The sequence below is a fragment of the Toxotes jaculatrix genome, chromosome 2 (genome assembly GCF_017976425.1).
Source record: "Toxotes jaculatrix isolate fToxJac2 chromosome 2, fToxJac2.pri, whole genome shotgun sequence".
NCBI classification, from domain to species: Eukaryota; Metazoa; Chordata; class Actinopteri; family Toxotidae; genus Toxotes; species Toxotes jaculatrix.
The window spans coordinates 16,393,353-16,406,806 of record NC_054395.1 but is presented as its reverse complement, the minus strand read 5'-3'; the positions used below and the strand labels follow the sequence as shown (position 1 = coordinate 16,406,806).

The following is a 13,454-nucleotide window of genomic DNA, read 5'->3' as shown; positions in this document are numbered from 1 at the left end:
TTTTTACACTACAGAACTCAAGCATTTTCAGCAACCTAATTATTGGTCTAAATTTCTCAGTTTAAATTATGTATCTGGTGCAGAACTCATGAACAATTCATCAATAGCAATTTTAAATCTCTTTAAATATAGTTTCGTGGGGTAAAAATTGTCATAACCGACGTTTCGTTTAGCAGGCAGTCCTTATTGTCTCGCGATAAAAAACGTCAGCTCTGACGCTGACGTCGATCTTTGTACATGTGACCCGTTTTGTCCAATCAGCTCTCAGCAACGACTAGGCGAAGCGCGCGAGAGGGAACGAACGTGCCTGTAGGTCTGTGGACAGGCTGCTTTTAGTTTCCTTTAACCATGGCTGAGTCCAGCAAACGTCCGCGACTCAGTCAAGTTAACAGCTGTTCTCAAACGTCCGCCGGCGTTGCCAACATGTTCATTGGCAGTCAGCGCGATGGAGCCGCAGGAGAGGGTCGTTTTGTGGAGGGATCCATACTTCGCATCACAATGAAAAACTTCCTGTAAGTTACTCCTCCTCAGCTGTCACTAGACAACAGCAAACCAACGTCTGTAAACCGAAACTGATACGCCGCCAGTCTGGAAGGAAATTACAGAAACCGGTAATAAGTGGACGGCTTGGCCAGCATATCAGCACTACCTGGCACTATGTTATGGATGCTTTGACTTCTGTATAAACATAAGAGAGTCTTGCATCCACTGAAATAAGCTGCTAGAAACCAGCTAACGCGGGGCTGTATCAGTAGCTCCAGCTCTGCCATGAGAATCATGTTTTCGCTCTGTAACTCACAAATTCAAGTCCACAGTTTGAGGCATCTGGGAAAAAGAGCTGTAAAGTGAGGATGCTTTCCATAATAACGCAATTAATAGTTTTTATTTGTCAGTTAACATACAAAGTGCAGTAAATAGAAAAAAACCTCAATCAAATCAATATTTGGTGTGACCACGCTTTGCCTACAGCACCAGTTCTCCTAGAAACACTCAAAGCAAGTTTTTTTAAGGTGCTTGGCAGGTCAGTTTTCCAAAGATCTTCAAGAACGTGCCCTAGTCCTCTTGTTGATTTAGCATTTCTCAATGTCTTCTGTGTTTTCATGTAATTCCAGTCTGACAATATGATGTTAAGATAAAAAAAAATCTGGTAAGAATACACCAGGCAGTATTCATTTTCCAATACACAACCCACAACATAAATCAACCGTTAAGACAATTAGGCCTAAACAGGGTGTTAACAGTTTACCTTTATTTAAGGTAAGGTGGCCCACCTCTGCTGTAAAACACTGCAGGAAAACCTTAAATATCCACTTTGTACTTTTACAGGACCTATGACTACTCTGTGGTGTACCCTGGACCTAATCTGAACATGATTGTTGGAGCCAATGGTACTGGCAAGTCCAGCATTGTTTGTGCCATCTGCCTTGGTCTGGCTGGCAAGACCACTATCCTGGGCAGAGGAGACAAGGTAAACAGTAACATCACAATTATTATCTGTTATTATATTGTTACTTGAATGTCATTCATTGTTTTCTTGTGATGCATGAGATGGTTTGTCTTGTCTTCCTGCATCAGAATCACAGAGTCTGACTGTTATACGGTTATTTTCGCTGACAAATCATTTACATTTCTGTATTACAATTGTGTTACAATTACAATTCTGATGATTGTTAAAAGGATTTTTTTTTTCTGTAGGTTGGACTTTATGTCAAACGTGGGTGCCATAAAGGATCTATTGAGATTGAACTGTGAGTTATGTGAAATAGATTGCAGACATACACTATTCCCTTACTACTAAGACTATAGAGAGGTGAAATCCATTTGTGTTTCAGTTGTTTAGAAGTTCCTGAAGAATTGTTTTGAAATCATGAAATATTAATCTTATTAATGCAGTCCAGCAATTAAAAAATACATCCAGTTCCACCTTAAATGAGACCACTGTTTTACTGTCTACCAGTGTTACATCAGGCATATAATGATTTTATGAAAACAGTTTTTCCCAGTGGTGATGTATCTGATTATCGAATCACACTCCTTGTTGTTTTGTTATTTGAGGTACAAGAGGGATGGGAATGTAGTGATAAACAGAGAGATCATTGTGGAGAACAATCAGTCTCTGTGGATGCTGAATGGAAGACACTGTAACCAGAAAACAGTGGAAGAGGAGGTCAGGGCTCTGCATATCCAAGTCAGCAACCTCTGCCAGTTTCTGCCTCAGGTATGTTTTTGTCACTGTGGTAGAAGCCTGCGCATGGGCAGTTAATTAGAATAATGGCTGCTGAAATTTTCTGTGTGGTTCAGCCTGCTTAATTAATCCTGTGTTTTGGTAGGACAGTTACACAGCGCAGGAATTATTTGTGCAGCTCTGTGCATAACCATGCACATCAGTCCATTCTTAAAACTAGGTTGAAACTCTAATGTGTCTGTAATGCATCACAGTTTTGCTGTTGATGTGGTTGGTTTATCCTTACAGGAAAAAGTGGGAGAGTTTGCCAAAATGTCCAAAATTGAGCTGCTGGAGGCAACTGAGAAGTCAGTGGGACCACCAGAGATGTACGAGTACCACTGTGAGCTCAAAAACTTCCGCAACAAAGAGCGAGAACTGGAGGTAAACAAGCTTTAAATGGATGCGTGTGGTTGTTGCTTGTGCCAGTTTTTTTTATGTCTCATTCAGTCGTACAAAAGAGGGAAAAGGTTTTACAGTTTTTAACAAAACAAGATCAGTTTTATACCATTGATTACTTAACATTTTCTTCCATATATTAAAAACAGGTAAAGGCAGCTTTGCCTCAGGCTCTTTAAGGTTTTTCAATGTTGGTGGTTTGTTTCCCTGTAGAATGTTGTGAAAGAAAGATCCAGCTTCCTCGAGAAGGCCAAGCAGAGGAATGAGAGAAACAAACACGACGTGAACCGTTACTATGAAAAGAAAAGGCATCTGGATGTGATTGAATTGCTTGAGAAGAAGAAACCATGGGTGGTGAGTGGTTGAAACGAAACACTGTGCACAAAAAAAGAGAGACAAATAAACAGAAGATGCAGTCAGAGTAAAAACTGAATTCTTTTGACCGTGTTGGCTCTTTCCGTGTTTCCCTGTGGCATTAGGAGTATGAGACCACCCGTAAGGAGCTTGAGGGTGTAAGGAGGGAGCGAGATGAGGCCAAAAGGCAGCTCTCTGTCCTGAGACAGGCCCAGGTGCCCATGCTGAGGCAGATTCAGGATATTGAAAACCGGCTGAAGCCCACTGAGGCACAAATAAAGGCCAAGGTGAAAAAGCAAATATTGTTCTGAGTGATATTTCTGCATTTATTGTCATTACACATGTACAAGGACAGGGTAACGAAACGCAGTTATACATCTTTTAGGAGTAGTTTTAACATTGTCATCAAAAAATATTTGTGATATCACAGTGGGCTCGATGTTTTTCAGACTGATGCCATCAAAGAAGCGTCAAACAAGTGCAAACAGAAACAAGATCAGCTGGATCGAAAACACAAAGAGGTGAGACTCTGTGCTTTTGTTATTGTCCAGAAAGAGGAAGAGAATCAATCCTCAACGCTGAAAATACGCAACCTATGTTGTTGTCATACGTGAGAACGTATGGAAGCCTGTTGCATCCATACTCTAGAGATTTTCTTGTTGTGATTTAAAAAAGATAAAAGAACAGGGAGAAAAATCCTGCAGTTAAAGTCATATTTTATTTTATTTTATCAATTTATTTATCATTGAACAATCTCACACTTCCTTCTCACTTCATATTTACTGAGCACTTTGCTCAATCACAGCAAATTATTCTTTAAAATTTTCTTAAATGATTTCAGTTAATTTAATATGTTTGTACCTTTGTATTAAGTACAGACGAGATGATAACAGAAATTACATCATCAGTATTTTTTTTTAATATATGATCCTACTTCATTTAGTTTGTGTTGCCAACTTTTCCTGTCGAGTGTTTGTTTATCAGATTATGAAGCTGACTCTATCTGGAGCTGTATGTTTTTCTTAATGAGTGACAGTTCTTCTCTACAGATTGAAGATATCAAACAAACACTGAGACTGAAGCAGATGGAGGAGGAAGACCAAAAGAAGCGCATCAGCAACACTAGACGGACTATTGACGACTTGAAGGCAGAGCTTGCCAAAGTAGGCGATCAACCGGATGTGACACCGCAGATCAATGCCATCAATATCGAGCTGAGAGGCATCCAGGAGGAGAGAGCCAAGATCCAAGGAGAGAAGGCCGACCTTCAACGGGAGAAAGACAACCTCATTGCTGAGTTCATGAGTGAGTGTTTCTCATAAGCTACTCTGCATAAACGACAATCTAATTATGAAACATAATAAAATTTTAATCCTGCTCACTCAGGTACTTTACCTCTGCCAGTGTCAGTCAAACACAGAGTGTGTTTCATGGCAGTCGTGTTTATTTTTATTGCCAGGTTTGAAGAAGAGACTCAGTGACATGAACAACATGATGAACGCCAAAGAGGAGAAGCTGCGAGGACGCCACAGGGACACACATGCTGCTCTCCAGTGGCTCAGACAGAACAGGCACCTGTTTGATGGGAATGTCCATGAGCCCATGATGTTGGTGGTGAGTCCCAGTAAACTATGTGGGTAATACTTCCCTTTAACATTTTGATCCAAAGCACTTTAAAATGTGCCTCTTATTCTCTCTTTCACACACACTGATGGCAGTGAGCTACTGTGCAAGGTGCTGTCTGACCACCTTCCATTTAGAAGGGATTGGTTGGTTTAGTGATCAGTATTGGGATGGTGATGCTTTTTATATCGGTTATGGAGTTTTAATGCTAATTCTTTCTTTTATTCATCAGATCAATGTGAGAGATCATAGATTTGCAAAATACGTGGAAAATCACATCCCATTCCAGGACCTGCGAGCATTTGTCTTCCAGAAAAAAGACGACATGGAGAAGTTCATGACTGAGGTCGGGATGCTTGTCCATCAGTATTATTTTCATGTTGTCTCTGGGTGAAGGATGAAAATTCTTCTGCTTGCAAGTGATAGTTTACCCTCCCAAACTAAAAAATGTAGCTTATATTTGTCGTGACCCTCAGGTCCGTGATAGGATGAACCTGAAGGTGAACTCCATTTCTGCTCCGGTGGAGTCGTGTTCTCAAAAGGAGCCATCCCGAAATATTGAGTCCCTAAGGTGAGAGAAAATGAATTGGAATGTAATGAAGAATGAAATAAACATAAACTGTATTTATCCGTGTAATTGTGTCTCTTTCTGTGCTACCATTGCTGTTTTTATATGTCCTTTCTCATTTTTTCAGTTTCTTCTTTTTTTTTTTGGTTGCAGGCGTTTCGGGTTCTACTCCTACCTGCGTGAGATGTTCGACGCCCCTGATGAGGTGATGAGTTATCTGTGTCACCAGTACAAGGTTCATGACGTCCCTGTGGGCAGCGATCAGACAAAAGCCATGATTCAAACGGTACTTTCCTCTTTCCACATGATCCAAGTTCTCAGAAGAACAGAGAGTTAGGGAAGTTTAAAGTTTAAGGTTAAAGTTTAACCTCTTTGGTGAAATGGATTGGATATCAAGAGAAGTTGTGGTGGTAGAGACAGGACATGTCAGTGAGGTCTGTAAAGAGGCACCAGCACATAAAAATTACACATCAGTGATGCATTTTGTTACTGTCTTATTTAATTTCAGGTTGGGTAAGCAGTATCTCTTCTGACCTCAATCTTTCTTTTCATTTCTTTTCTCAAAGGTGATTGAGGAGCCCTACCTCAGGGTGTTATACACAAAAGAGGAGAGGTACACGGTGAAAAGGTCCTTTTACTCCAACAAGATTAGCACCAGTAACTCTGCAGTGCATCCTTCCCAGTACCTCACTATCACTGTGGATGCTGAACAGAAACGGCAGCTGGAGCAGCAGATGAAGGTGAGACACTGGAGCAAATGTGGGAGCACAGCCCAAACCCCTTTTCTTCAACCCCAGTGATTTATAAATTTGGCATTTGGCGTTGCTATAAATGTACAGTACCTCGAGAAATTACAATATTAACTGAGTTGAGAGTTTAACTGTTAACCCCTGCGGTGACCAGGCGTGTGAGGTGAGGTTAAAAGAAATCGATGAACGCATGAAGGCCCTGCAGAAGGAAGCCGTCACCCTGGATCGCCGTGACAATGAGCTGTTGGCAGAGAAAAAGCGTCTCTCTGAACTAAAGGGCAAAAAGAGACAGCTGGAGCAGAAAATCAGCACCAAACAAGACAGGTAAATCTGTCTTAAAAGGTCCACTGTAACATTCACTGAAAGTACATGCACATTTGTTTCATCTCTGTAAAGATGCATTAGCTTTAAGAACTGGTGTTATCTTCCCTTGTGTTTAGTCTCAGGCAGATGGAGCAGAGTGTTATTGACCTGAAGAAGATTGAGGAGGAGACAAAAGAGAAAATTGCAGCTGTCAATTCCCAGAAGGTGTCCATAGTGACAGTGTTCATGACCCAAATGAAGGCACGTATAAATTAACTTATAACTAAGAACCTGTATATTATTGGATTGCACTTGAGAGTTGTGGTAAGATGACGTTTAAATATTAAATATTATCCAGAAGCCTGTTGTTTCTTTGACTCTTTTGGATTTTTTTCTCTTACTTGCTGTACTTTAACTTTGCATTTTTTTCTGTTTCTTTCTGTGTCCTCCCTTCAGTGTTTTCATGCTACACCCGTCTCTGTTGCACCTTGTAGCAGACATTTTGTGAAACTTGCCCTAAACTCATTAACCATTTTTGATATTGTGATAATAGATTTTCAAGAATATTGCTTTTTTTTCTTGTAAAAATACAAACTGTCCTCATGACTGGCCTCTGCCTTTTGTCTGTCTTCAAGTGTCTGACTCTCATTTTTTTGTCTGTCCATCATCTGTAGCTCAGAGCTAAGCTGACTATGGAGAAGGTGTACTTGGCTTTGGAGACGGTGGGTCTGACAGCGGAGAAGACGAAACTGGAGAATGACTGTCGAGCAGGCGCCTCTGAACTTAAGGCCACTGATGTAAGTGTTTCACATAGAAGTTTATGGACATTCACAACATCACGGAGTCAGGATAGGTTGATAGCGTGTTGCTCACTGAAAGAACAAGGAGTCTGAAGTCCCCATGTCAGCGATTGTTCATCCTGCTGGAATGTCTGCGATATTCCTTCATTTATTTCATGATCTACTATTTGCTGTGTGTCACTGTAAACTGTCCATGTTTTGTTGCAGCAAAAATGCAACCGTCTGGACCAGAGGAAGGTGCAGCTGACAGAACAATGCAAAGGCCTGCTGAGGAGAGCGAAGTCAGTCTGTAGGATGCAGCCCGATGGGTCATTACCTGAGGACCTGCGTAATGTTAGTATTTATCACAGTCCTATCATTGAAAATTTTGAACATAAGGATATTATTAACTATAGTTTATGAAATGTTAATGCTTCATGTTTTTTTTTTTAATGCAGGGGTTCAGCAAGCTGCCCGACACGCTAGACGAGATTGATGCCATGCTGAATGAGGAGCGGTCCAGAGCTGAGTGCTTCACTGGCCTCAGTGAAAGTGTAAGAGCAAAAGAGAGTCAGGGTTAAATGTTTTTTTTTTTTCTTTAACATGATTATGACTTAATTCTCAGAGTAGTAGTAGTAATTTTTGAGCCTACCATCTCCAGCTCAGAATGATCTGTTCTGGGCTGGAAATCTGTGGGGAAAAAAAAAATACAGATCTTTATTTACTTGTTTATTTTTCCACAACTGACAGTGACTTCAAAACTGAAGTTAAGTATCAGCAAAGTGATGCCTTTAAGATTGTGCCAACAATAATTAGGAACAATGCACATATAGGATCACAATACTCGTGTTCTGAAAATGTGATTTGGAAACTTTAGAACTTGAAACTACCTTTAAAAAAAAATCTCTACAGGAAAGTGTGATCAGATCAAATAAGCTGAAATGTGCATAGCAGTTTTTCTGGGGTATAAATGTTTGTCATGTTCATTCTCTCTGCTGTGAAGGTTGTTGAGGAGTTCAACAGGAGAGAGCTGGAGATCAAACATCTGGAGAAAGAGCTGGAAGATAAGACTAATGCCTTGAGTGCCTACCGGCAGAACATATCAGAGGTGCATTACTGCAGTATTTTCCTCTGAGATGTCATCCTGTGAATGAATGTGTGTGTAGTGACTTTGTTTGTGTCACAGGCTAAGGAACGCTGGCTGAACCCTCTGAAGCAGCTGGTTGAACAGATAAATGACAAGTTCAGCAACTTCTTTCGCACCATGCAGTGTGCAGGAGAGGTTGATCTGCACGCAGAGAATGAGGTGAATGCAGACACACACTTCCTTCTGTTTTCTTTTATTTACTGAATTGAGCACAAGTCAGTATAAAGTTATATTTTATATGGATTTGGTCATTGTAAAACTTGATTTAACCCATGACTTCCTCCTTTCCCTTTAAAACTAGTGAAATATTCAAATTCATGATTGCTTGTTTTTGGCATTTTGATCAAATTTCATCAACTTGACAATAGTAAATGTCTTGCGTTTCATTTTATAGACATTTCTCTGAAATTTAGCAGGACATCTTTGCAATGACTGACACAAGATCAGCCATTATAAACAGTGCTTTGTTGTACAAGTTGGCTTTGATTAAATAATTTTTTAAGTGACTGATGAGGTTAGATGACTGAAACTGATGACTGGTTTAAAAAAAAGAAAAAGGCTAAGAATTGAAGCATTCGTGCAACATGTTTGGAACAAAGTATGTACGATTTGTAAGAGACATCTGAGGAGGTCATTAAATCAAAACAATAACTTCTGTTTGTCCACTGCAGGAGGAGTATGACAAATACGGGATCCGTATTCGGGTGAAGTTTCACAGCAGCACTCAGCTCCACGAGCTGACGGCCTACCATCAGAGCGGAGGAGAGCGCAGTGTCTCCACAATGCTCTACCTCATGGCCCTGCAGGAGCTCAACCGCTGCCCCTTCAGAGTGGTGGACGAGATCAACCAGGTAGCGCTCACACACACAGCTTTTGACATTATGAACACACAAGCAGAGTTTCAGCTGAAGTTGTTGTAAATAATGCCATAAACCAGGCATGAGGTTGTAATTGTAATTGTACAAGAAATATAAAACCACTTCGGTCTCTGTGGTCAAGTCAGTGCATTATGTTCAGTTTCAGAGGAGCACAACACACTATAAATAAAGACGAGCTGATGTTTTAACAACAGTCTTTAAAATGTTAAGTGCTGGGTAATTAAATGAGCAATAAGGTAAAAATAACCCAAGTGTATGTTTTTTTTTTTTTTTTTTTTAAAAAGGAGAGGAATGAGCTCAGAGGGCTTAAAAAACCTTTGTGGGTTGTTTTGCTCAGAAATATATATATATAATTTAGGGACAGTACCAAAGTATGAAAATAGAGAAAGAGCAGGAAAATTCAAAGTGGTGGAATAAAAAGCATGATATACCCTGACTACGGGGGGGGGGGGGGGGGGGGTTATGCTTCAGTCATGAGTCAAAATGTATAAATGGCCATGAAGAGGCGCTGCAGGGTCAAAACTGCAGCAAAAATTCAGCACTTGTTCGTCAAGTCATGGCCTAACTCTCCTCCAAATTAAGGCAGTAATGAGCTAATAATGGTGATAAACAGATACATGCTGGGAAAATGTATGAATCATGTTTCATCCTGGTTTGCTCTGTGCTTTGCTGTGTTTTCTTTTTTTTATTTATCCGTGAGTTTTAACTTCACTAAAATAACTTGGTAAAGTGGCAAAATGTTCCCTTTCTCTTCGTATTTATCTTTGAATTGAACAACACAGACCAATTTGAAGGGACCAAGAGCTTATATAGGCACTTGCATGCATGTGGATGATTGTGTTTCTCTTTCTCTTCTGTGTGTAGGGAATGGATCCTGTAAATGAGAGAAGAGTGTTTGACATTGTGGTTCGTACGGCCTGCAAAGAAACAACATCCCAGTACTTCTTCATAACACCCAAGGTGAGTGTTTTTAGCTCCAAATGAGTGAGGGGTCAGATGGGAACAGGTGACTGATCTCATTGAGAGTGTGTGTGTGTGTGTGTGTGTGTGTGTGTGTGTGTGTGTGTGTGTGTATCTGTTCTTTATTTTATGTTGTTAAAGCTGCTATAATCCTGGATAAATACCAAACTCACACAGTGACTTTAAATAAATGTAATGTCGCTTCATATCTGGATCGATGTGTAAATAGGGAACAGTTTGCGTCAAATTAAAAGGTGATACTTTGTCAGTGTTGTGTTTACAACTTTTAGTAATATTGTCTAGAGCACCAAGTGGCCAAAAAGTCACTTAATGCAGATTTAAAATGTTTTGTCTGATACTGTGTAAGTTAGTGCACCCATGAGAGTCCGTGCTTTTCCTTTTCCTGAACTGTCCTCTCCTGCTGTGTTTGTCTTCAGCTGCTCCAGAATCTTCAGTACGCTGAGGAGATGACCATCCTATGTGTCCATAATGGCGCTCACATGCTTCCCCCGAACGAATGGGATGAGAGGACTTTCATCAAACGGTGTCTCCAAAGAAAAGCCAGGGCGTGAATCCACCAGGCCGACCTGACCTTCCCGGGTTCACTGTTTAAAATATACTGTAAAACTGAAAGTTTCTGTTCAGCCGTTATTTCAGATGGAATATTCTATATAAGCCTTTGAGAGAGGAGGTTCTAATATTGTACTGAGGAAGGGTCTTAAACAGAGCGGCAGTATTCTAACACTTGTTATTTAGTTTTTTTGTTTCAAATGGGGTTTTATAAAACAGGGTTATTGAAAACAGAAATATGCATTTGCACATTTGTCTGTTGATGCAGCAGCATGTTAACTCTTGGTAATTTAAAATATGTACAACAGTTTCATCTCTTCCTTAACAGTTAATTTGCATGTTTATATATTTGAATAAATTATTGTTCTGTTTCTGTTCTAAATGGGTATGTTAAATTTATTTAGATTATACATTAAATATCTGTTACCTTCAGTATGCAGTGAGACATTAAGTAGGTAATGATATTTTCTTGAAAATAAAACATATTTTGCGGAAACACCAAATAACGTAGGAAGAGAAGGGGCATATGTGTTACATGTGTTACTCTGCTCAAAAGTGTATGAAATTTGGGGGCAGTCTGTAGAGAAATGAAATCAAAAGTAACATCACCCACAAACAGTAGCACTGTAGAAATATACCTTAATTCTGAACCTTCATTACATATCTACCTGGCCATTTAAATTAGTATCTCAGTAATGTGATGGATGATCGCAGTGTTTATTTTCATTCCACTGTTTTCTTCAGTGTTTGTTGAGAGTTTGGGGGTCAAAGTGATTCTGAAACCTCAGCGTGAAAGCATCCATTCTTCACAGCATTTTCTTTCCATAAACTCCCTTTAAATTCCCTTTAAATTGGAAAACACAAGCAGTATAAAAATGCACTGACAGACCTCTTTTATTTGTTAATGTTGGGAGCACTTAGAGACTGTAGTACTGGAAGCTTCAAGTTGAATAGAAACTGCCACCAATCTCCCTGGTGTAGCCCTTGTTTGAAAATGCTTGTGGAGGAAAAATAGGACATTGTAGTGGTATTTAGGGCACACTTTGCTCCAGACAAAGCCAGATCCTCTCCAGACTCCATGGGTTTAGTTTGGAGTCGACTGCAGCAGTCTAGGATTTGAATCAGAAGCATTAGGCTTGTTAATGTTCTAGACACAGACATTATCTGCTATGATGACAAATTTGGGAAATAAAATTTCACTTGTCTTCACCTGTGCTTCACTTGATGCTGTAAATGGAACGCCTCTGTGGGTCGACCCACACTCTCATGTCTTTCTCTTGTTCCTTTTCCAGCACATTTAATTTTTCCTCTTTCCTGCAAATGAACATGAAAAATGATTTTCATCATGTACATGTTTTTTCAATTAGACACAAATGAACTAGACTCCTGAAATGCCACTGACAACAGAGTGAAGATGTACAGCCAGTCCACAACCTTAACATCACAAACCCTCACCTGTGGTTGTCAGAGACGGTCTCCTTCTGGTACAAAATCTGGTTCTTGCTCCTGAAGAAGTCCTTGTTGTGGTCATAGACTGACTTTAGCTGGAAGTCGAGGCTGTCTTTTGGAGCCTGCAGTCAAGAAAAGAGCGATGCATTCAAAGTACTGACCGTGGGTTTGCCTTGACATACTTTTTTGGTTTCATAAGAAAAGGTCAAAATCATGCTCTGTTACTTGATGCTCATAATGCAGAACACTCCGTCGGGTAGTGGCCAAAGTGCCTGTATCATGGAGGCGACTCCAGGGTTCCTCTGTTTGGGCGATGTGTGTTGGCTTATCATATGTTGTTCTCTGCAACAATGGGAAAGGAGGAAAATTACATTTTAATTTTACAAAGAAATTATACTTGATGAAAATGACAGCAAATAGACATCACATGAGGGGTGCCTTTTATTGCTAAGAGTCATTTTAAGACCTGGGTGGATTCATTTAAGGTGATAGTTTTCCAAAAGTGGATATACTTTGGGATAAAATCCTGCAAATGATTGCATATTAAGTATAATGGACTGCATATAGCCGCAATGGTGCTCATTAATAACTGTTAATAATGGCATTATTTGATTGTATTCACCATAGATGTTAATTTTGTTTTTAACTTTCAGTCCACATAATAAGCCATGTTGCACAGCCATGGTTTAATATAACTACAGGTAATACCTGTAGTTATATTAAACCTAGAATAGAGTTGGTGGATTATGTCCATTTAAAAAAATAGACGTTTACAGTATGTTAGATCGCTCGTCCTTTAGCTCATGTTTTTTTGTGTACCATGAGTAGCAGACTAACAGCAAGTTGTTATCAGTAGAAAAACACACCTGCTGCCGCCTGAAGCCGCTCAGAGTGAAGCCGTTTTCAAACTTTGGAGAAGGGAAAGGATCCCGACCTGACATCTTTAATGACAACACGCCAAAAAAACGCAATATATCCAAACTTTTGTTGTTGTTGTTGTAGCTTCTTAGGTATTCTCGCTAACCCCGGGATGGAAACAACGTGGTTTCTAAGCAACCAAAAACGTCCGGTTAAACCTTTCAAAATAAAACGATTGTTGCCGAACGCCCTCGCCCCACGTCACATTTCATCAGGACACTGTCGATATTAAACCAGAGGTGTTTACAACAGTGGAAGGTAACTAAGTAGTTCCGACTAACTAACAGTTCCGAGGAACTTGTACTTTACTTGAGTATTTCCTTTTTATTCTTTTATGCTTCACTACAATTCAAAGGCAAATATTTTACTTTTACTGCGCTACATTTATTTAGTAGCTTTATTTTGTTGTATAATCATAACAGCTTCTGTTTTAATATAACTGATATAATCTGTGCAAAAATATCCCCTTATCAAGCCATTTTAGTCTGAAAGTGAGGCTTTATTTTATTGAATATTCCAACCAATTTTCAGTG

At 39.7% G+C, this 13,454-nt stretch overlaps 2 protein-coding genes across 2 annotated transcripts; one reads left to right on the top strand and one right to left on the bottom strand.

Moving 5' to 3' along the window:
- Positions 1–297: 297 nt before the first annotated feature.
- On the top strand, positions 298–10,936 carry smc5 (structural maintenance of chromosomes 5). Its single transcript, XM_041057613.1, has 24 exons — positions 298–512; positions 1,327–1,468; positions 1,696–1,748; positions 2,056–2,218; positions 2,474–2,608; positions 2,837–2,977; positions 3,103–3,264; positions 3,427–3,498; positions 4,027–4,282; positions 4,437–4,591; positions 4,833–4,946; positions 5,077–5,171; positions 5,322–5,454; positions 5,735–5,908; positions 6,072–6,241; positions 6,358–6,481; positions 6,895–7,017; positions 7,228–7,353; positions 7,458–7,553; positions 8,003–8,107; positions 8,186–8,305; positions 8,818–8,997; positions 9,889–9,984; positions 10,422–10,936. Exons 1-24 carry the CDS (start codon positions 349–351, stop codon positions 10,554–10,556), a joined length of 3,234 nt encoding a protein of 1,077 aa, XP_040913547.1. The 5' UTR covers positions 298–348; the 3' UTR covers positions 10,557–10,936.
- Positions 10,937–11,771: 835 nt separating this feature from the next.
- c2h1orf194 (chromosome 2 C1orf194 homolog) lies at positions 11,772–12,944 on the bottom strand. Its single transcript, XM_041057637.1, has 4 exons — positions 12,870–12,944; positions 12,229–12,345; positions 12,010–12,125; positions 11,772–11,868 (listed from the first exon to the last, which is right to left on the bottom strand). Exons 1-4 carry the CDS (start codon positions 12,942–12,944, stop codon positions 11,772–11,774), a joined length of 405 nt encoding a protein of 134 aa, XP_040913571.1.
- Positions 12,945–13,454: the final 510 nt, after the last annotated feature.